We start from the raw sequence: 23,334 nt of genomic DNA, 5'->3' as shown, positions 1-23,334 counted from the left end.
GGTTGCTAACCAAGTATTGCACAGCATTCACAATAAAGATCTCAGCCTAAAAATTAAAAGAGGATAATCAGGGTCTCTCCTTTGCTTTCCTCCTGCTATGTGGGAAGGAGATCAGCAACCTCAGCTCAGTAACATCCTCAGTATTGCAGGAGCTGGGTCTCTTTCACTCTGTTCTTCGTATCATTCTCTATTTTGGGGTTTATACATGAAGCATTTTACATTTTTTCTTTTTAGGAGTCAGGTGTGAAACCTGGGCCTATTCCAACTGTCTGGCATTAAATTTGTGCAGGAATACAAAGAGCACTCTTGCACAGAGCCAGAGAGGAACTAAATTAGTTATTAAGCAAGGGGGTAAATTTACTGCAAGGAAATGAAGAACTTTCAGACCTAAACACATTTGCAAAACTGTCATACTGCAAAATGATCACTGTCCACTGAACTTTCAGTGCAAGAAAGGATAAAAAGTGTTGTCTGTAACCAGCTCACTTGAAAGAAATATTAGAAACAGACTCATATAATGTTTAATTTTTTCCATACTCTAGTTTCACACACTCCTACACATTTCATACACAGCTGCCTTTTCTTGTGCGAGATGCATTTTTTTTAAATTAGACCAAAGTACAAAACGTGCAAGTCTTTGCAATATTACAGCAAAGATGTTCCACTCATTCAGCAGGTGCAAGCACCAGACTTAAATCAGGGGTGATGCGTGGGTGGTTTTGGCACCACACGTGTCACTTGCAGCAACCAGGCAAATACGGCAGTTTCCCTTATTTTTCTCTCTGATGAAAAAAGCAAAATGCTTACCTTTTTTTTCTTTGTTTTTTTCCTTTTTTTTTTTTTTTTCTTATATAGTGACATGGTTCCTGAGGCTGGGGACTCTGTGTGAGTGCAAAATATGAAAAATAGATTATCTAGTGTCCTCAGTTTTGGCCCAAGCAGAGAGGAGGTAGCAAGACTTGCATGTATCAGACAAAAGAAGTGCTGTATTATATTTGGAAGCTTCTGTGGACCTTGAATTACTGGAATAGAAATAATTCTAATGATTATTTATCAAAGAGGATCAGCAGGAACAGCAACTCAGACCTGAGGTGATAAAAAAAGACAAGGCTGGGAAGAGATAACGCTTCTGTGCATTCTGTATTACATTTCAGCATTGAAAGGTATATAAGGTAGCAATACATTTTTTAGAAGGAAACCCAACCAATCATGTTATTTATTTGATCCTCTGTATCACAAAGAAACATTTTATATGCATTTGAGTTATGAAAATTTACATGTAAAGTTGGTAGAAACATGCTTGAAACAACTATGTACATGATTCAATAGTTAACTTATTTCCTAAATGAATGAGAAAGGAAACAGGTTGCTGCAAGCTTCTGTTCTCACTTCCTTATGAGAGAAGCCTTAGACACTGTCCCAGAAAGAACAGGGTCGTTGTGCACACTTACCTCAGGCAGTCATGGGTAACTGGGTGGAGAATGAAGGACTGTCTATCTTCGTCATTGTAAGTACAATTTTTATTGTGATTTGTGTCTAGTAAAAGGTTCTACAGAAAGTTGTATTAAGCAGACCTCACAGTGCCAGTGAAGGATGCATCTGGTTATTGAGAAACAAGGGCACCAAGGGCAGTGAAACGCTTCAAGAGAATAATTTTTAGGAGTTCTGTCTGATATCTCGATTGCTGTAGGCTTCACTGTCGACTGAGAAATGATAGTGTGTTAATTTTCATTTGCTTGGTTAGAAATACTTAGGTGTTTGGGTTTTTTGAATGCAACAGTGACTTAAAAGGGAACAAAAAACATTACATCTCACTTAACCACGTGTGCTTCAACAGAGAAAGCAATTACAGCAAGGTTTTCTTGTACTTTTATTTTAAAAAGTGGGTTTAACTGAAAGCACAGTGTCTTGATGGTATAAAATTTGTATTAGTCAGATTCCAGAATTTAGAGCAAAGATTCATGAATCCTTCATTAAGACGCAGCATTTGAACTGAGTTTGTATACACCTTGCATAGAATAGCTATGCAAGGAGGTTAAATTCATTCTCTGTAATACTTAAAAGTACTGGAAATCCCAGTCACTTTTAAAAGTTCTAAAGAATAAGGCAGGGCAGAATGCTTAGGCACAAATGAATATTCCAGTGTTTTCTTTTCCTTTCACTTCACAGTGTGATACAAGTTCTATAGGTATGCAATTATATATAGATATATAAATCAAAACATATAGAACACCAAAATGTATTACCAGTTAAGGGATTGTTGCCAGGTGTGGATAATGCATGTAATTACTGAGAGGAAGAAAAAGAAGAGATAGAACTTCTATATATGTTGTGACTAAAATGAGAACTTCTTTATTCAGACGGGTATTTCTGCTGCTTTGAACAATCAATATACATTCACTTTACATTATAGATGTGTAGCTCTAGGTGAGGAACATAACTCTGGCACTTTAGTGCTTTGACAAAGAGTAATTGTGTTTGCTGTCACCTTCAGTGACTTGAGGAAGTTGGAACTGCCAAGACATGAATTGTGGCAGATTTTTTTTCCACCGGTACTGAAGTATTGAAAGAATTAAGTAAGAAGCCCCTATTTTGTTAAAATAAGGATTTTTTCTTAGAGTTTCAATCCTGTAACAAGGTCCACTAACAGGGAAGGAAGCTAAAGAAGCCACTGATAAAGAAACCAGCTAAAAGGACAGCTCACTGGAAACCTTACCAAAGTGTTCTGCACTGTCCTCTACAGCTTCACTGCACACTGACCAGATACAGGGTTATTCAGTGCTTGTTGGAAACTAGACAGCCACAATTTCTATTGGTTTACCTCAGCAAAACAGAAACACGGCAGCACTAACCCCAGCCAGTGCTGCCTTCACTGGCCCTAGCCAAAGTGCATGGATGGGTGCTGATTCTGCAACTCACCCTAAGCTGCCAGAGGGTGTCGCAGTGTTTTTTGAAGGATCCATGTTCCATATGGGTCAACATCAAGAAGAACTGTTCTCACCACTAAGAATCACGCCAAACTTCTCAGTCTTCTGGGCATGCTGTCAGACTACTGTACGTGGGAGTGGTACACTCTCACTTTAAATACCTATCCTAAGCATTTATTCCTGAGGTGAGCTTAGTTTTTCAATTAGGTATTGGGGATTTCCCATATACCGCCTTACCATGGTGGAACTCCCTTCATTTCCCTGCATTTATTAAGACATTTTCAAGACCTAAACTAATTCCAAGTTTTTTACAGTGTTAGCTGGGCCAAAGGGCTAGTGAAACATAGGAGTTAGGAGGGGTGAGGGACTTAAACTGCTTCTGGCATCCTTAACTTATAACCAGAGACTGGCTTTTCTCCCAGTTCTCAGATTTTCTCTCCTCCATGTTTTCACAGATCACATAGTAAATCTACTTAGACTTGACGGTGCACTGATCCTTATTGGTTTCACTAGGGGACATGAAATCAACCAACCAGTTCCAGAAGGACAAATGGCCTGATTCACTATGATCTCTGTGGCCAGACAGACTTTTAGCTGCCTTAGATAGCTTTAAGAGGGGTTGATAACTTCTCTTTCCCTAAAGAAACTGACATCATAAGGTATGCAGGTGTGAGAGAGAACTGCAGTACACCTATGAAGAAGCCCAGTTTTAGGTGGTCTAAACACTACCAAAGTGCCTATGTTGAATATTTCCTGTTGGCTGATTTCAGACCTTCAGAGCCTCCTACTCAATAAAAAACATTAGGCCTTAGGTGTAACGTAGGGCCATGTATGTTTAGATCTCTAAGCTTCTTTGTCCTTTGGCATGGCTCGTAAGTCTTCATCTTACATAGGTTAATATGCCTGAGGAACTGCCATTTCAAAGAGGCCCTAACCTTACATGATGTTTGGAGATTTCACTAGACTTGCAGACTTTGCTAAACTCCTGTAATACGATGGTCCTAATAGAATCACGGAATCATAGAATCATTTTGGTTGGAAAAGGCCTTTGTGATCATCGAGTCCAGCCATAAACCTGACACTGCCAAGTCCTCCTCTAAACCATGTCCCTAAATGCCACGTGTACACATTTAAACCCTCAGAGTTATGCAAAGTTTTCAGCTGTATTTTGGTTTCCTGCCACTCCTGTACTCCTGTGTGCACACATCAGAGATCCTTTCCACCAGAAAAATTTCTGTTGTCCCTGCTGAACCCTTTATACCCTGCAGTATGCCTCTCTGTGCAAAGAGAAGCCCAATGAAATGACTGACCATTATCTGAACCGTGCAAATTCACATGTATGATTAATAACAAACTGCAAAGATTCCTCTTTGTCTCTTTTTCAGCTTGTGTGGCTGGGGTTAAATGTCTTCCTCTTTTGGTGGTATTATCTTGTATATGATGTCCCACCAAAATTCTTCTACACCAGAGTGCTCCTTGGCGTAAGTACAAAACATGCATTATCTTGGCATAGACAGAGTACACAGCATTTTTTCCCCCTAGTTTTATGTTATTGTAGCAGAATTGAGTAGTTGGAGCTGGTTTATGTCAGGATTAAAAATCACGTGCAAACAAATAACTGAATGCAGACAGATGTCCAGTACTTCTGAACAGAAAGCAGGTAAGCTAAATAGAGAGTTCTCGTTCTAGTGATGTTCTCAGGTAACTATTCTGCTCCTGGCAATTAAAGTGAATGTGCATTGCAACTACTTTATTAAGCAAAAAACAAATAAAATATTGCCATTGAACTACTGTGCAAGTATTTCCCCATGCAATTATTTTTCATAGCATGAATAGTTTACAGAGCTCTTCGCTATAAAAAGGGATCCTCATTCATATATTTATCAAGTGGGTGAATAGTTGTCAAGTACTGAAGTGATTCTAGACCCTCGACTATTCAATATAACACAACTGGTTAATGCAGCATTATGTGTCATACCCCAGACTTGCTTCCAAAGCTACCACAGGTCATGACCAATTGACAGAGAAAATTAATTTGTTCACATATTTTAAAAACCTGATCACAGACAAAAAAATCAGCTTAAGCTTCCAATTCCAGGATATGGCACTTTATAAGCAGTTTTCAAAGCCATGTTTTAGTTCAAGAAAGCATGAAATCCTGTTCTGCATATAGCTTCAGAACTATGGATCAAATTCTGTCCCTTGCAATCTTGGTGCAGTTGCCTTTGATGTCGCAGAGACCTGTGCTTGTATAAATAGATCTCAGTTAACCCTAAGTCAGTTACTGTGATTTCAAATCTGAAAGGGTCCCAATCAAGGCAAGGAGAACAAACATTATCTTTTCATTCTCTTCAGTATGTTTGGATTAATATGGTCATTATTCTCTCCTTTCAGTCTTTGTCAAAATCTGAAATAATTCAGTATGTGAAGAGCATAATTAAAGGGAACATATTCCTAAAAGATGAGGCAACAAATTTCCCTAGACTGCCTTTATTGACAACAGAGAACATGAAACCACTTCCCCCATAAGCTGTTCTTTTCTCTACCATAGTCCCTCAGCTAACTGAAACCACAACAGTGAGACTTGCTTTATAGCCTTGGGACATAAAACTCTACCAATGGCTTAGACTTGCATCTGTGCTTGGCCGTTGATTGTCACACATGACAGGGAGCATTTTGTACAACCATATTATTGCAAAATTAGAACTCCTCCCATCTGGAGGAATGTGTACTGTCTGCATACATGGCTCTGACTTGGGCCAGAACATGACTACTCTAAAATGTGAATTAAAGATCTCACACTCATGAAAAGTTGTGGTATAATACATAAATGAAATCTGTGTCTATCCGTGTCCTGGATAATGTCCTAGTTAATTTATTTAATAATGGTATCTCTCCAATTACAGCGTGCTTTGGCTCTGGCAAGGGCCCCTGCAGCTTGTCTGAATTTTAACTGCATGCTGATTCTGCTGCCAGTATGTCGAAACTTGCTCTCCTTCCTCAGAGGATCAAGTGCGGTAAGATGAAGAAAGAATTTCAAAATTTATGAAAGATAATAACCCAAGCAGCCTTGCAAATACACCAAGCAACTTCATCCAAGTTCCCCAAATATACTGTACTTTGGGGATGTCCTCTTTTGAGAAGCAGATAAGCCTGGAGTTTTGCTATGAGCAAGACTGAGGTCGATATAGCAATGGTCCGTCTAGAGCTCTGTTGAGAGGTTTAGCCTTGAATTCCCCTCCTTTGAGTCTTCCCTTTTTTCTTGCCTTCTGGGCATCACATTGCCCTGGATGCAAAGTCCGTCCTCTGGCTGGCAGCAGCTATAAGTGGTGCTTACACATATTTGCCCTGTTTGCCACTGATACAACACCCATTTGTAGCAGGAGATATTAGACCATGTCTTCTGTCCTTGAATGTTCAGTTCTCAAAATAAAGGTAGTCTTTCATTGACTTTCAGAATGGGACTTTTTTTCAGCTGGTTCATAAATTACATTCTTTCTTGTCCAGGTTGCATTTCCATCTTAGGATGAAATAGTTTGCAGACCTTTTGAGCATTCTTAGCTCCCAAATGCAAACGTTATATACAGCACTGAGGAACCACCACTTAGAAAAGGACAACTATTTCTAGGGGACAGCTGGAAAGGCTTTCTATGATAGCATTGACAGTACCACACTGCTTAAATCCAGATCCCTGGAGGTGTTCAAGGGCAGGTTGGCTGAGGCTTTGTGGAGCCTGGCCTACTGTGAGGTGTCCCTGCTCATAGCAGAGAGGTTGGATCCTGATGATCTTTAAGGTTCCTTCCAACCTTAACCATTCTATTATTCTGTGATCCTATGATCTCTGACTGTTGCAGCAGAAATAATGCAGACAATGCATGCCATGGTGCAGTTATAAAGCAATCATCTCCTCAAGCTCAAGAACTGTCCTTCCAAATGTGTAATGAGCCCACTTTCTAGCCTCTTTAATACACACGTGCTCAACAACATCAGTTCACAGAAGTTGGTTTTCACCTGCAAATCTAGTATAAATTCTTTCACACTAATGTGAAAGCCTGCAGCGGCTGAAAGAGCAGAGAAAAAGAAAAAACAATACAATAGATGGGGTGTTTCAAGAGTCCTTCATGGGGAAAGAGAGTGGGATACAAAGTAGTAAGAAAATAAGCAGAGACAAGCCCAGCTGTACATTCCTCTAGTACAAATATTCTGAGAATCAGTGTGGCTGATTGTTACACACAAATGAGATGTGTCTGACAAATTAAGCTCCTGTTTAAGAATTACCTGTTTAAGTTATAACCCTTAAAAATATGAAGTTGGAACTATACAGACCAGGCTTTCAGTCTTGTGCTGAACTCCTTATTCTGGAATGCTAAAAAGCAGACAGATTTACCCCCCCATGCATGCAAAAGGAAAAAAGACTTGTCATTAACACCATATGGTTAAAGTTGTTCTTCCCCTGCCCTGAGAAAAATCAGCTAGTACATGCCAAAATATAGAGATGACTCCCCAAGCTTCAAAAGTTAATAATGAGCATAAATTTAGTAAGACTTAATGTTCCTGTTGGATGAAAGCACCTGGAAAATATTGATGAGCTCTTGGTCACACAAAGCTCTCATGAGGTCTGAAATAGATGCCATGGGGGGTCAAGCTGAAAGCAGGCTGGGCTTTTCCAAGGTCAAAGCAATGAAAGAGCTGAAGACACTTTTGGAGATGTTACTGGAAGGCTAACAACTGATTCCAAGGGTCAAGAATTGTACTCCTGTTGGGACTTTGTGCTACGTGTCTTTAATTGCTCATCTCCTAACATCTATAGCTTAACTTTTGTAACCAGGAACTCAATGAAGTTGTTCCTTTTATCTCAGTATTCTAGCTACAGAGTAAGTCTCCTGCCTTGGGCACTGTGGTAGGGTCACTAAGGCTACACCCAGGTTACAAATGAGAATGACGCCAAGAGCTATATCTCCTTTTCTGCTGCCTGCCTGGAGCTCACTGTATTGTGGCAGTGCTTGGCTGTATGAGGAAGCTAAGAGCTCTGAGGGTGAGCAAGGAGGGGAGGGAGGGGCACAAAATAGGACTGTTAGATGGTTACTGTTCATTTAACTTCAGTTGTTTTTTGCAATAAAGCTGTACCTCAGGAAGAAGGTAATTTTAGCTGTTAAGGAAAACACACACAGCCCAGTGTGCCAGTGGTAACGTCAGGACTTTGGTGGCCTTAGTGCAGGGGTATAACTCCTTGTGCTTGTTCTGCCCTTATCTCTTATTACCATTGCTCTGCAAGTAATGCCTGTGAAGATCTCTTGAGAAAAATCGGAATTTTAAAATGTCAAATAACTCATTGAAAGGGTAGTGACCTTTCCAACAGCAATCAATGCCATTAGGGTTAAGGAGAAGGAAGGATTGTTCAAATCCACTGTTCAATAGAAGTGTGCTGGAAACTCCTGCCCTTTACAACCTGCCACCCAGAAATCATATGCAACAAAGTTATTCATTATTAGCTGAAAGAACAGCTGTGTTATCTTTGCATTCCCTTTACTGCAGTATTCGTTGCTGTTGTTATTGAGCCTCACGACTAAACCTGACTACAGCATCTTGCCATTACTTGGCCTTCAGCTTCTCAAACAGAAAAATCAACTGGATTTTGGAGAGCAGTCAAGCACAGCTGGCACCTCCTCACTATGCTACAGTTTATTCTACAATCTTTTTAATTGTGTCTCAAGATACATGGTACAGGGAAGGCCAAATTTCTCCTGGCTGTTATTACAGTCTAGTGAAGTAATTGCAATAGCCCCAGAGTGTTAGAATTTGCTCTTTCATCAATGTCATAGCTGGAGAAGAACTAAAGGAGAGAACTGTTTCTTTTCATCTGTTTATCTGTACAGCTAAATATCATGGGATGTTTAGAAATGGACTGGAATGGAAAAGTAAGGTAGCTAAATATCATGGGATGTTTAGAAATGGACTGGAATGGAAAAGTAAGGTCACTACTTGTAAATTATCCACTAAGTAAAGAACAAATCAGAAATTAAATTGTTCTGGTGTTTCATCATCCCTTCTTCTGTTTCACTCCTGGGCGGTTGGGATGATCAGGTCCACCATGTCAGCTGGGGAGATACATTACCTTACCCTGCCATCTACAAAGTTAATGTGCACCAACACTTGGGAGAATATTTTGGTCTCCATTTATGGGAAACATCTACATGGTTCTTGTGAGGAAATGTTTGTGTTAGTTTTATTAGTGTTTTCTTCCCTTTTGCTTTCAGCAATACAAAGATACAATACAGGATAATCAGCTTTTCTTCTGTGTGGAGACAACAAATGCTAACTTTACTGACTACAGCACAATGTAGATTGGACATGTTAGGATCTTAATGAAAATATAATTCTGTTTTTCTGTTTTTTATTTCTCTCTGGATAAGTCCCAGCAAGTATATCCCAGTATCTTGGGGAAGGAATCACTTTATATTATTAACCATAAGTGACTAGTACATTTGGCGTGGGAGCTCCCTGAGACAGTTATACCCAAACTTTCTACAGTGTGAACAACAACAAGATCCTCATGCTAGGTGGCTCTACCAAAGCAGTCACCCTGCCATGGCAGGCTGTGATCCCTCCTTCTGTTTATAACACGTAATTGAACAGAGTAAGAGATATGCATTTGTCATTCTGTATTTTCAAGGTTTTTTTTCATTATCAAATACTTTGTTTCAATGGGACATCTTAAGCCATAATCTGTTATTCTCATATTCTGAAGTATGAGGGAAAATATTTTTGACTGTACTTAGGAATTCTAGATTTTTACTAGCAACACCACCAATTGTTGTGCTTAGGGCCTCTGTTTTTGTCTCTGCATTTAAATAAGCATGCATAGACATCACAAATAGTCTTCAAATACTTCTTTTCTTCAAATCCAAAGTGTTGTTCTACACGCATCAGACGACAGCTGGACAGGAACCTCACCTTTCACAAAATGGTGGCATGGATGATTGCACTTCATACTGGTTAGTACTCAAATGTTTCTTTGTTTAGTGCTTTCTTGTGCATTTTACACAGAATCAAGGTGGGATTCAAGTTCTTAAGAATCTGGGCAGAGACCTGATATCACTAATATAAAGGAATCAACATGTGTCAAGGCTTATATCAGTTTCCAAATATTATTCTGCAGCTGGAAGAGACCATAAAATAAGTAAAAAAATAGTTTTCTCTTGAACCATTGGCAGCATTTATGACACTGCTTAATAAAGAATATTTAGCAATGCCCTGAGAACCAGATACCCTGGATTTAACTCTTGTTTAGACTTATTTCTTAGCTGGCATGTCTGAAACAAATAATAGATTTTATGAAAGAAAAAGGTATAAAAAGCTTGGACAAGTAATTGGAAATGTTTTTGTTTGGTTTTTTTTTCTCTCTCATTTCCTAAACTAAAGGTCTTCTTTTATTTTTCTTCTCATAAAATTTGTCATTTCTCGATGCAAGAGGTTGAGAGTGGCAAAGACCTTAAGCTGCAGTTGACAACTGTTCCAAAGTTACAGATGTCACCCCAAATCTCTGAGTACTTGTCTTGTGCTTAACCCTGATGATTTCCCCTGTCACTTTTAGCAATTCACACCATCGCACACTTATTCAACGTAGAATGGAGTGTGCAAGCCCGTGTTGAAGAGAAAGGAACTCTGGCAGCTGTGCTTTCTAGCCTTGGTGATAACCCACATGAAAGCTATGTCAACTTTTATAGAAAAACTATCGGGGTAAGTAACTGTGAGTAAGTAACTGTTGTGCAGTGAAGAATCATTATTACACTTATTTGGAGGATCATATAAGACTATTTGAGCAGAGTGCCTATTTTTGGTGTGCACAATCTGGGACTGGGACACCTTGCAGCAAAACCTTTTATGATCTATTCTTCTGTATTTGTCAGTAATGTTGTTGCTGAATTTTGGTAGTACTTTAAACTTTCACACCTGTGGATTTCAAAGAAGTTTTAAAACATTATTTAAAAGCAAATACCCTGTAAAACAGTCTTCTGATTAAGGTAGAGATGGCGCACGGAAAGGTTCACAGACATCAGGGCCAAAGTTTTGAACTTGGACCACTTTAGCTCTGGTTAAAGAAAAGATTAAATAAATAAAATTAGGGACTTCTCCATTCCTCAGAAGCCCTGAGGTTCCAATCTCTGTGTGAGTTACAAGACGCACAGCTAGCTACCCCACTCCACTGAAAGGGAGAGCTGTCTTTTAGCTCCTTTAATACGGAGGTAGGACACCAGCTCTTGCCAACAGAGTTGTGCAAATGTGTTCACCTTCCCCAAGCCTGTACTGCTGAGCAGTGGCAGAGCTCACAGTGTGTGAATCAGTGGAAAACCCTTTGTTTCTACTTCCACTTACTGTAGTAAAGGTAGATCTGCAGTGTAACAAAAATGGAGTGGGATTTTGGCATTGTTCACATACAAATTCACAGAGGATGACTTAAACAAGGTAGAGGATTTGGTGAGTGAGACAGACTGATGGTTCAGCTGGCCCTGCTTTGGTGCAAACCCTTCTTTAGACCAATGTGTGCATTTATTTTGCAGAATCCTGTGGGTGGCCTGTATGTGGCTTTCACGTACTTAGCTGGTCTCACTGGCGTTATCATCACACTGGCGCTCATACTAATCATCACATCATCCACCAAAACCATCCGAAGGTCATATTTCGAAGTATTTTGGTACACCCACCATCTCTTTGTCATCTTCTTTATTGGTCTTGTCATCCATGGTGCTGGGTGAGTATTCACACTTCTCACACAATACGTGATAACTATTATATGTTAATTTAAAGCCCTCTACACACACAAGTATAGGGACTTCAGTCACTAAGCAGCAGTTATTTTTGATGGTAATGATGGAACAATACAGGCTCTGAGAGCCAAAAAGCTCTCACTGATACATGCAGCAAGCTATACACATGCATGGAGCTTTAGGAGACGGGCATACTTAAGCTCACTGATACTCAACTTCTGGTATTTTAATTGGAAATTTATTTTACAAGGTTTCTGTTTCTGTTTTTAGTTGATTTTTCTCTCCTAAAAGGAATTGCTTCACACACATGCATTTAAGTAGACGTCAGCATAAAAATGATACAGAGTCTAGGATTTTGTTTGGTAAATGAAAACTGTAACAACACAGATGGATCTTTCAGACTTTGATGAACTTTTAGTATCAGAAGCATTTCAGAATACATTTTTAGCTGTTATGGCTCAAATATAGGCAACCGTAAGCTTGTGTAACTTCCAAATGCCAAACATCTTTTACCACTGTTGGCTCATTCCATACCTTCCTCTGAAATAGCTGAAAAGCCGAGTGAAGCAATTTTAGCACGAGGCAAACACTATGTTAAGACTTAGAAAAAAATGAACTTTAGTTCCATTTATAAAACCACAGGGGGAAAAACCCAGCAACAACAAAAAAGGCTAAAGTATCCAAGCCACATTTCATAGTTTATAGTTATACTATATTGTCCATTTTAAAAGGAAATTCTAGGTGCACTAGAAAGTGTTTTTAAAATGCCCAACAAAATTGACTATTCAAAAACACTTCCTCACAGTCCAGTAGTGCCAGAAAAAAAAAAAAAAGACAGACAGAAATGAGAGCACAGCAGGAAGAACAAAAATAGAAGGCAGATGAGAATCTCCACCAGCATGTTTGTCCATTCCAACTTCCTAAACAAGGAGGTTTGAGCAAAACCTGTTGAGAGAAAAGAACAAGTGGTTCATGTTTCCTGCAGCAAATACTGCACAGTTACTGACAAAATGTCCGAACTTGCCAGTAGTTACTACACCATGCTATCAGTAAGCAAGCAAGGCTCTTTCTAGAGGTCACTGAGGAGCATATGTTTCATAAAAGTCGACTTTTATTAACTTGAATGTTCAGTACACTTCCACTATTTCAGTTGCACTGTAATGAGAAGACGAGTTTGGACAGCAGTGGGGTTTAATGTGGTTGTCAGAGGAGTTCAGCTATTCTTTGGAAGAAGATAAACACAGGAATATTTTCTGTAGAGGGAAGGATGCTTCTTGGCTGTGAACTCTATGGCCTCACATATTTGGCCATAAAAGCAAAAATGACATTTTAAGCTTAGAGAAAGCAGTAACACACTAAAAAGTATTCAATGGACTTTTTACATTCAAGGAAAGCATCCTAGGTGTATAAAGATGGATATTATGGGATAAGTATTATCTGACAATCTCAAAGTAAGGTTAGAGAGAGGCATAGATGTCAGTTTATCTTAGGAGACAGAAGGTTGTGTGTCATACATACATATACTTACATACATACATATGTGTATGTACAGAAAACTGAACCAAAGATGATTAAGAGTTGAAGGGACAGATTCTTGTCCATTGCAAACTATAACAGCCCTTTTGTAGCACTGATGGTTTTTTGTGCATGAGCTATGTGTCATAGACAGATGTCCCAAACTTCCCACCATAGTAGATGCAAAGAAGAAAGAGTACAGAGATTCAGATCACCCTGTCTTGGAAGCTAAAGTAAAACTTTCAGCTGAAAAGTAGGTAGTTAGGAGGCTATACTACTGAAAGCTTCATTACAGTACAGGAAGAGCATCTACACAGAGTAATAAGGAAAAATAAGTCCCTTTCTCTTGTACAGGGTACTGGCAATGTCAGACTTTGAATGGAACACAGGGCAAGGCAAAAACTCTCAAGCCCACTTGCCCTTAAGCAATGGGGTGATGAGTGGCAGGAAATGGGCTCCTCCTGTTCCCATAACTCATCCCAGAGGGAGGCTTAGTTGAACCCGTTGTCACTCATGGGGAAGTACACTGCAACTGGTGATGTTCCTGCAAATTGCAACTCGTGATGCTCCTGGGACAGTGTTGTTTGTTCCCTTTATTTTTCAGGCAGAATGTTAATCAAAACTTTAGTGAGAAAGAGGTTCATTAGTAATGTTTATGAGCAGTGCAATCTTTTAACTGTCAAGACCAATACAGACTTTCTAATAATGCCCTGATAAACCGCAGAATCAGAATCCTAGGGGTTGGAAGGGACCTCGAAAGATCGTCTAGTCCAACCCCCCTGCCAGAGCAGGATCACCTAGAGCACATCACACAGGAACGCATCCAGGTGGGTTTTGAATGTCTCCAGCAAAGGAGACTCCACAACCTCTCTGGGTAGCCTGTTCCAGTGCTCTGTCACTCCCACAGTAAAGAAGTTTTTTCTGATGTTTACGTGGAACCTCCTGTGTTCCAGTTTGCACCCGTTGCCCCTTGTCCTATCACTAGACGTTACTGAAACAAGCCTGGCTCCATCCTCCTGACACTCACCCTTAATGTATTTATAAACATTCATGAGGTCACCCCTCAGTCTCCTCTTCTCCAAACTAAAGAGACCCAGCTCCCTCAGCCTTTCCTCATAAGGGAGATGTTCCACTCCCTTCATCATCTTTGTGGCTCTGTGCTGGACTCTTTCAAGCAGTTCCCTGTCCTTCTTGGACTGAGGGGCCCAGAACTGGACACAATATTCCAGATGTGGCTTCACCAAGACAGAATAGAGGGGGAGGAGAACCTCTCTTGACCTACTAACCACACCCATTAGAATGCACCCCAGGATGCCATTAGCCTTCTTGGCTACAAGGGCACATTGCTGGCTCATGGTCATCCTCCTGTCTACCAGGACCCCCAGGTCCCTTTCTCCTACACTGCTCTCCAGCAGGTCAGCCCCCAACCTGTACTGGTACATGAGGTTGTTCTTCCCCAGATGCAAAACTCTACACTTGCCCTTGTTAAATTTCATCAAGTTTCTCCCCGCCCAACTCTCCAGGCTGAAATCTATCACTTAAAGCTAGGCATACATATGACTTAGAGAACACATTTTTTGAAGTCAGAAGCATAGTCTAGTGAGCTAGAAAAGCAGAAAGAGAAGTCATGGGAAGAATATAACAACAGAATCGTATTGGCATAAAAGTGAACATGTGATCAGAATCAGACTGTTTTGAGGGGAAATCAGCAGATCTTAATTTGAATTTCTCTACTATGACCCTCCTCCTACTAATTAACATAAGTGTGGGGAAACTCACACACCCCTGTGGTTGTCAGAAGTCCAGTCAGAGGCAGGAAATAGGAACAGGATCAGAATGTATTTTTCCCTCCTCAAAACTGAGACTGTCTTTCAGCACTAGCTCTGCCTCTGGAAACACAGCTGAACTGGAGCAGGCAAGCTTCTCTATAATAAAACAAATAGCAACAACAAACCCTAAGCAAGCAAGAAAGAGGCCAGATCATCAGCTGCCATAAGCTGGTATAGCTGGCATAGCTGCTTTGTGTCAGAAGCATCTCTGATCACTCACACCAACTGAACAGCTACTCCACAGCTTTAGAGGGAGAGGGAGGGTCAAAGGAAGAATATATGTTGGAGACGACTCTCCAGATTTCTAAGAAAAACAACAGAAATAATTTCTGTACTGGTCACTTGGAAATTGGTTAGCTTACTCACTCCAGCTTTTGTTTTTATTGAAGAAAAAAAGATAGGATAACTGAAAAGAATGAAGCTTTCCTATTGCAGCCACTTTCTGGAAATGGGAATGGGCATACCTCTCAGTTCATTGCCTGACCTTGCAGTCAATATTTTCTACTACAAACTTTCCTCCCCATTTTTATAATTTTAATATCCATTTTGTGGCTTTATTAGAGCTGTAAAGTGCTATCAAAGCTTTAGAATAACAATATAATAATAACAATAGAATAACTAAATCTACTTAAGTAGAATAACAATAAGTGATAAATGCCTTCATTTTAATTTAATTGTCTTAATGATTTTATTTTTTTTTCCAGGCGTATTGTAAGGGGGCAGACAGCTGAGAGTCTGGTTGAACATGATCCAGAGATTTGCTACAAGAACTTCACTCACTGGGGACAAAAGGGTGCTTGCCCAATCCCTCAGTTTTCAGGGAATCCTCCTATGGTAAGAACAGGTTTCTTGTGTGTAAATCCAGTTTAAAATGTTTACATTTTAACTCTTTCTGTTAAAGAACATATGCACTTGCTGTTGAAAAGCAGCTATGTAACCCCCAGTGCTCTTCAGTTGCAGCTTTCTTCACATAAATCAGTAGATTTTGACATAATGGACTACAGACAGAGGGACAATCCATTTCCAGTGTGCCATAAAACGAGCACGATTAACAGGGAAAGAAAAAGAGCAAACTGCACCTGAGAATTGTTAACCCAAAATGTATTTTGTGGCTTGTGGGGATTTCTAGGAAGTGCTGTAATCCACACAATAAATAGTCTCGCATTATTAATGGACTAATGATCATTAACAGAAAATTAAAGCCTCTGGAAAAGTGATATTGAAGCTTCAGCTTTCATTGACTAAGCAGCCTGGTTGTTCATTCACATTTCACAGTGATCTGTTAACAGAAATCATATCTTTTCCTGACATAATACAGACCTGAGTCAATAATACATTCAGAGCTTTACTCCACATTGCACTTAGTTACCTTAATTTTTAGACAGAGACAAAATCACTCATAGGAAAATACCTTGCTGTAAGTCTAGTAAGAACTATAAAGCCAGCTGCAAGTCTCAACAGAGAAAGAAATTCCCTCTCTGACCAGATGTTATTCTGAAGTTGTCATGTCTCTTAAGGCTTACCTCCTCTGGTTGATAAAGAACCTACATTATCAGAATTTCTCGTCTGCTCATAGCATTTCCAGGACTCTATTTATTCTAAGTTGCCATCTTCATCATCTGGCTTCTCATTCTGCTTACAGACATGGAAGTGGGTAGTAGGTCCCATGTTTTTGTACCTGTGTGAAAGGTTGGTGCGGTTTTGGAGGTCACAGCAGAAGGTTGTTATCACAAAGGTATGTGTTGATGCTACACTTAACACTGGGCAAAACATTACCAGTTTTTTCATATGGTCCAGCGAAGTTAATTGCTCTTACATGACAGACTAAATTACCAGTGAAAGGCCCCTCAGGAATGTTCTGGCTGCTATCATGCAAAAAAAAATGCTAACCTTTATCATCTAAATGTAGACCATCCCTAAAACAGAGAAGGAAGTTAACTAAGGCACAGGATTGAATCTTAGGAAAGAGAAATTAACTTGCTTTGTATTGAGTGAAAAATTCCACAATGTAGAAATTCCACAGCCTTAAGAGTACTTAAGATACCAAATCTTTGTTTTCAAAACTACCCAGAGATTTAGGAATTTCAATTTTTCAGCAGAACAAGTGACTCCTGAAAGTGAGACTTAGGAAGTGCCTATTTTCTGGAGCCAAAGCTGATGTTGAGCTTTCATTCCTCATGTTGTGTTGCAAAGATATTAATGCTGGTTCTGAAAGTCTGACAGCCAAATTAGCGTGGCACTAAGCACAAACATTCATTCTTTGCTAAAGACAGGCAGAATGAAAAGGCCCATATTATAGATCCTACCCAGATATAACATGAAAACATCAGTTTCCAGTAGTATTATCTATCCAGTTCCCTATCTGTATGATAGCCCTGTGGTTTTGCCCCCATATATACAATCAAATTAATTAACACTCTGCTCTGTGCCGCTGTGTAAGATGCATATAGAAGTAACTATGTCCCTACATAGATCTTGTGATGTGTTACAAGATGTGCCTCTCTGACCTGTCCCTGTCAGGAGTGTTGGAGTAACTCCAAGCGTGGTGTGAAAAAATACTTCAGCCGAAAATTCTTCATCTTCTGCAGTCTTTCATCTGACTGTCAGGTGCTGTTCATCGCTCAGTTCTGCTGGGAACAAAGTTTCTCCTGCTTTCCTTGCTCACATAGCTGAGGCTGATGTTAGTGATGAAGGATGTAGATATTTCCAATGAGCAGTGAAGACAGACTTTTTCTTTTCCCTTCTTACCCCTTGTCCCTCTCCCTCTAGGTGGTCATTCATCCCTTCAAGACAATTGAGCTCCAGATGATGAAGAAGGGCTTCAAGATGGAGGTTGGGCAATACATTTTCGTCAAATGTCCAGCAGTGTCTAAACTGGAATGGCATCCATTTACACTAACCTCTGCTCCAGAAGAAGATTACTTCAGCATTCACGTCCGTATTGTAGGGGACTGGACAGAGGGTTTGTTCAATGCCTGCGGATGTGATAAGCAAGAATTCCAGGAGGCATGGAAAATGCCCAAGTATGTACAAAGAGTCTCCACAGTAAAGTCAGCCAATACCTATGACAGTTTAAATTTAATTCAGCAATTGTGATACAATTCTTCACTATTTCCATCATAGATGTGGGCCTTAGATGGCTCTTTCCAGTTTACTCCTATCAACCTTGTATCTTCTTTTGCTAACTAGCATTCAACCCCAATGTGCATTGCAGCAGACAAATACCTTACCTTTTAATTGTTATTTTAAAAGGTGCTAATAAATGTTCACTATTGATTTCTTTCCATTTCAGAATAGCTGTGGATGGCCCTTTTGGAACAGCGAGTGAGGATGTATTCAGTTATGAAACTGTTATGCTTGTTGGAGCTGGAATAGGAGTCACCCCCTTTGCATCTGTACTCAAGTCTGTCTGGTACAAATATTGCCATGATGCCACCAACCTAAAACTCAAAAAGGTGCATCTCCTCTTTCTCAGAATCCATGCAATTGTTGAAGGGCTAACAACTCAAAACAAAACAGGCCCAGCAAAGGTGATCTGGTTCCAGAAATGTGTGATTCCTAAGATAGGACTCCAGTTACCTCACAAGACCAGCAGGAAGGGAAGCAGGATGGTCAAAAGCAAAAACATAATGAAAGGAGAAATAGCCTAGGAGCAAAATAATACATATAAATCCTGACTGTGGCCCCAGGAATTTCCACTTGTAGTGGAGAAGCTGTTCCACCTGAGTGAGAAACACAAAATCTAAGCCACTAATACCGCCCATGCAAATATTGCATTCCTTCCCTAAGCACAGAGAGAGCACTGCTACCACCCTCCTCTAGCCTCCTGCCCGTGGAAACTCCCTCTGCAAAGGTGTGGGGTCACAGTCTGCAGTTCTGGTCATATTCAGAGAACAGAACTGGCTTTGTTACCTGCTTTAATTTACCTTGCCTGCCAGCAGATAAGGAGATAGTCTGCCTCTAAATCATTAATTTATATCCTAACAGATTGTTTTACAAGTATGTAAGTGGGGAAATATCATGAACTAAAAATGTAACCCACTGGTGGGAGAGAAGTAGAAAGATGTTTCCTTGTTCTTGCAGTCAATCACTGTGCTTCACAACCCTCCCAGTGTCAAAACTCCTGAATAGCTTCAATACCAGCCTACCCATCTAGTGAAGCAGTCAGGGCAACTTCAACAAGAACTCTGAAAACCAGAAACCGTAAGTGCCTGTGTCCCCTGACAGCTCACTCTTGTGTCTTCCAGATCTATTTTTACTGGCTTTGCAGGGACACTCATGCCTTTGAATGGTTTGCTGATCTCTTGCAGTCTTTGGAGGCTCAAATGCAGGAGAGGAATAATGCAGAGTTTCTCAGCTATAACATCTACCTTACAGGCTGGGATGAATCTCAGGTAATAACACAGTGGAAAATATTAAAGTTGATGTTAGTGTGTTATGTTTTGATAAACGTTCAAGTGTTTTTTTCTTGGGCCCCTGTCTGGCTCTCAGGGGTTTTAAATGCAGACAGATATCATCTATCAGAAGTTATGTGGGGTCAGCTGCTAACATGCACTCTGACTTCCCTTCTGGTTTACTCTGGCTGTGCTCTCTGGGAAGCAGCCTTTCCTCACAGCAGCAGCCTCAGCTGACCATGAAAGTATCTCCAACAGCATTTGGGAGTGGAGAAGCTAATGCATGAGATTTGAGCAATGGCAGCATATTTGTTTCAGGACTCTTCTGGGTTCTCTATCTGACCCCATGCATGTAGCTCACTGCAGGGGATACAAAGGAGCAGTTCTTCCATGAGTCACTTGATAATGGCCGCTGAGTCAGGAAAGGTGCTCACCCTGTCACTTCTAGTGATGTTTTATTTTACTCATATCTCACTGTTGCAAAATATATCATGTGCCTGAAACGCTGTAGCTTAGCTAGACAGGTGGGGAGAAGTAGGAATAAGATAGTTATCACACAGGCAATGGAAAAACTGGAAGGAAAGAAGAAAAGTCACTTAATTCTTGCTTGGGGAGAAAATTATCAGTAACTTTTTTTGGAATATAAAAGTGCTGCAGAACTCCTCAAGGCCTGAATTTATGACCTTAACCACATCTTCTCCTTTTCCTGGCTCTACTTTTCTTAGCAGGTCTAGGTGTATGTTAAACAGGGAGGGTGGACAAGACCTCCTCATATGAATTAAACATTACAGAGATCAAACTGGCAGGACTTCATTAAGGTCAAGGAAGCTGTACTATTGTACCTAAGGGAAATTTTTATTTTAATTTATATCTTTATTTTACAGTTCTTAGACTAAACCAGTTTGATGCAGAAGAAACATAAATTAATTGCTGTGTTGAATGCTTGAGAGCTTTAACTCTTGAGATTGACCAATCTGGGGAAAAGGAATAGTTAGACACTGATAGTCAGGACCTTACCAATGTTACCTTTCTTTGCTAAACACCATAAATTCCACATTCTTGGTTTGAAAATAATTCTGTGCGTATTGACATTATTATATTATATTATATTATTTTATTTCTTTATTTTTAACGAGACATTATGCTGCCTTACCTAACTCTCCTTTCAGTGTCATTTGTGTTTTATTTCCCACAGGCCACTCATTTCGTAGTGCACCATGAGGAAGAGAAAGATGTGATTACAGGCCTTAAACAGAAAACCCTGTATGGAAGACCTAACTGGGAAAATGAGTTCAAAACTATTGCAGGGAAGCATCCTGGGTAAACCTGTGTAAATTGGTCTTCCTCTATCTAAATGCCATAATAGCACAACTTTTTTCCTTTGGCTGTTAAAGTTTGAGGAACTTTTTTGTTTTCCCCCTAACAATCTCCAGGTATTTTCTATTCGTGTTTCCACCATGGACATGATCTCTGGTCTTGACCAAACTTTTTTAACCTACAATTTAAAAAAAAAAAAAAAAAAAAAATCATCCCTTTTTGGTGAGGTACTTCATGGAGTGTCTAACTACTAGCAGAAGCTTTAGAAAAAAAATACTCCATCATTCCAGCTCAAATAGATAGGAATATCACATGATATCTAAATAACTCCAAAATACTTTCTACCTCAAAAAAACAAATCCTGAGTATGGATAGCTGGGCACCCAAAATTAGTAGGAAAAAACCAGGCCAGTTCCTTTAAAGAATGTGGGCTGTAAGTTCTTTGAAGCTCTATTATTTCCTTGATTCCACTGAAGTCAGTAAACCTGTCTTCACTGACTTCTGCTGAGCTGAGACTTAGCCCACCATTTGTTTCAGATGCAGCAGTCAGTGCCTTGCAAGTTTTAAGGGGTTGTAAGTTTTAAGGGGTAGACATCCAGTCCTGCTTTTTTTCCAGCAATGGAGAAAAAAAAAAAAACAACAAAACTTGTCCCTACAGAACATAGGTGGAGAACAACATAAGATTGTTTTACATAAAGAACATCCAGCTGCTCCATACCTAGTTCCTGACCATATTTTCTTTTTCCTGACAGCTCCAGAATAGGTGTTTTTCTCTGTGGACCTGAGGGCCTAGCTGACACACTCAACAAGCAGAGCATCAACAATTCTGAAGCTGACCCACGAGGAGTACACTTCATTTTCAACAAAGAAAATTTCTAACTCCCAAGCACATGGGAGTCATTCAATACAAAGTCTAAAGACTGGATCTCTTTTTCTATTTGGAGTCTGGGAATGATAGCTTGGCTTCTAATCTCAGCTACACTAAAGCAAATCCCTTTGCTTCTTGGGAATTATTTTGGGGCTGGGGTAAAGTAAAAGTCAAGTTTTGCCTTAGGGAAGCATGCACTGCCATCCACATACTTGCAATTTAGCAGAAATCTGTTTTCTTTGTGTGAGGGGATTTCCCCTCAATTAACTGCCTTTATTCTCCTGGTATTCATAAGGACTGCTGAAGGGTCTAGGCAACCATATGCATTTGGAAGCCAATTCACACGATAAAGCTTAATGCTATTAAACTGCTCTAGCATAATGCTTGCTATTAGGAGACTGCTTATCCTGGCTGCTGCCAGTCCCTGGAATGAGGGGGGTGTTACGTAAGGGTGGCTGGGAAAGATTGTTCCTTACAAGAGGAAAACTCCTTTGTGCACCAACATTTTTCAGGCTTCTGAATACAAGCATAAATGTCTTATTTGAGAGAGTGCAGGCAGCTGAAAAGCAGCCATTCGTCTTCAGAAAAGCTGCGAGCCAGAAGGGAACCACCTGGATTTCTGAGCACGACCCCCAACCCAGCTGCAGGGGGATGATGAGGACAGAGCCAAACCAAGTCCCACATCTGGCGTGTGAGCCATCGCTCGGCTGCTTCGAACGCTCTCAGTTTCACATCATTAAATTAATGGTGCAGGGATCCACACAAGAAGAGCTTTTGTGGTTTCAAGACTGCAATTTTTTATTTTAAAGGCTGAAAAAACATGTTGCTGATAGATTCACTGGGAATTTTCTGAAGCATTCTCAAATACATAACAGTGGTTTTGGCCCTATTGTTCAGATGTTCTTCTTTGATGGTGGAACAGGTTTGAGAAAGCAAAGATCATGTGGGCACTGTCTGGAATAGCTATGAATAAAGTTTCTGATGTGTACAAGGAGCCATACACAGCACAGTACTTCTGTGTGTACATTACAGGTAACACGTTCTTAAGAAAATAAAGGAACCGAAACTTTTAATACCAGCAACATGGTGGGAAGGGGGGGGGGGGTAGGGTGGGGAAGTAAGCATTAAAACCTGAAGCATATTAAAACAAAAGTAAAGAAAACCAAATTAAAAACTAGTGCTAAAAATCCCTGGAAAAGCCAGAGTTTAGTATACTGTTGTTCTGTTCAGATTAGTCACCTGCTTACTGCCTTCTAAACTCTGCAGCCAAGCCCTCTGAGAGATCCTACACAGCACAAAACCTTGCAGACAGGTTCTAATAGGCACAGAAGAAAGTGGTGGCCTTCTTCTGTAATTTCAGACAAGTTTGTGTAGCCATCTGGTTGCATGTAGCATATTTTACACCTCAGCTTGCCAGACAGGATGTGTTCTCCCTGCACATAATTTTTAAATGTTATTCAAGCACTCCATACTACTTCAGAACAGCTTACCAGTTTGTATTTATTAATATCAGCTTCTGTGAATTGTTAAATTACACAATGAATTATGTCAACATCTGAAGGGGAGCAAGCCATGGCTGGTGAATGCCAGCAAAGATCAACTCTTGGTGGGGAATTTTTCAGTTCTTTCTCTCCAAAGGGCCATATTCAAAGCCACCAATTAAATCAGAATAGAGCTTGAACGCAATTAGGCAAACTTTTTCTGTGTAAAAATAAT

At 40.0% G+C, this 23,334-nt stretch overlaps 1 protein-coding gene across 1 annotated transcript; it reads left to right on the top strand.

Annotated features, from left to right (window-relative positions):
* Positions 1-1,410: 1,410 nt before the first annotated feature.
* Positions 1,411-22,612, top strand: LOC127379907 (cytochrome b-245 heavy chain). Its single transcript, XM_051608170.1, has 13 exons — positions 1,411-1,507; positions 4,313-4,408; positions 5,834-5,944; positions 9,838-9,922; positions 10,522-10,667; positions 11,489-11,679; positions 15,744-15,873; positions 16,682-16,774; positions 17,809-18,062; positions 18,332-18,494; positions 19,287-19,433; positions 20,629-20,753; positions 21,503-22,612. Exons 1-13 carry the CDS (start codon positions 1,463-1,465, stop codon positions 21,627-21,629), a joined length of 1,713 nt encoding a protein of 570 aa, XP_051464130.1. The 5' UTR covers positions 1,411-1,462; the 3' UTR covers positions 21,630-22,612.
* Positions 22,613-23,334: the final 722 nt, after the last annotated feature.

Source organism: Apus apus, chromosome 1 (assembly GCF_020740795.1).
Source record: "Apus apus isolate bApuApu2 chromosome 1, bApuApu2.pri.cur, whole genome shotgun sequence".
Classification (NCBI taxonomy): Eukaryota; Metazoa; Chordata; class Aves; order Apodiformes; family Apodidae; genus Apus; species Apus apus.
This window is presented reverse-complemented; position numbering and strand designations above follow the sequence as displayed.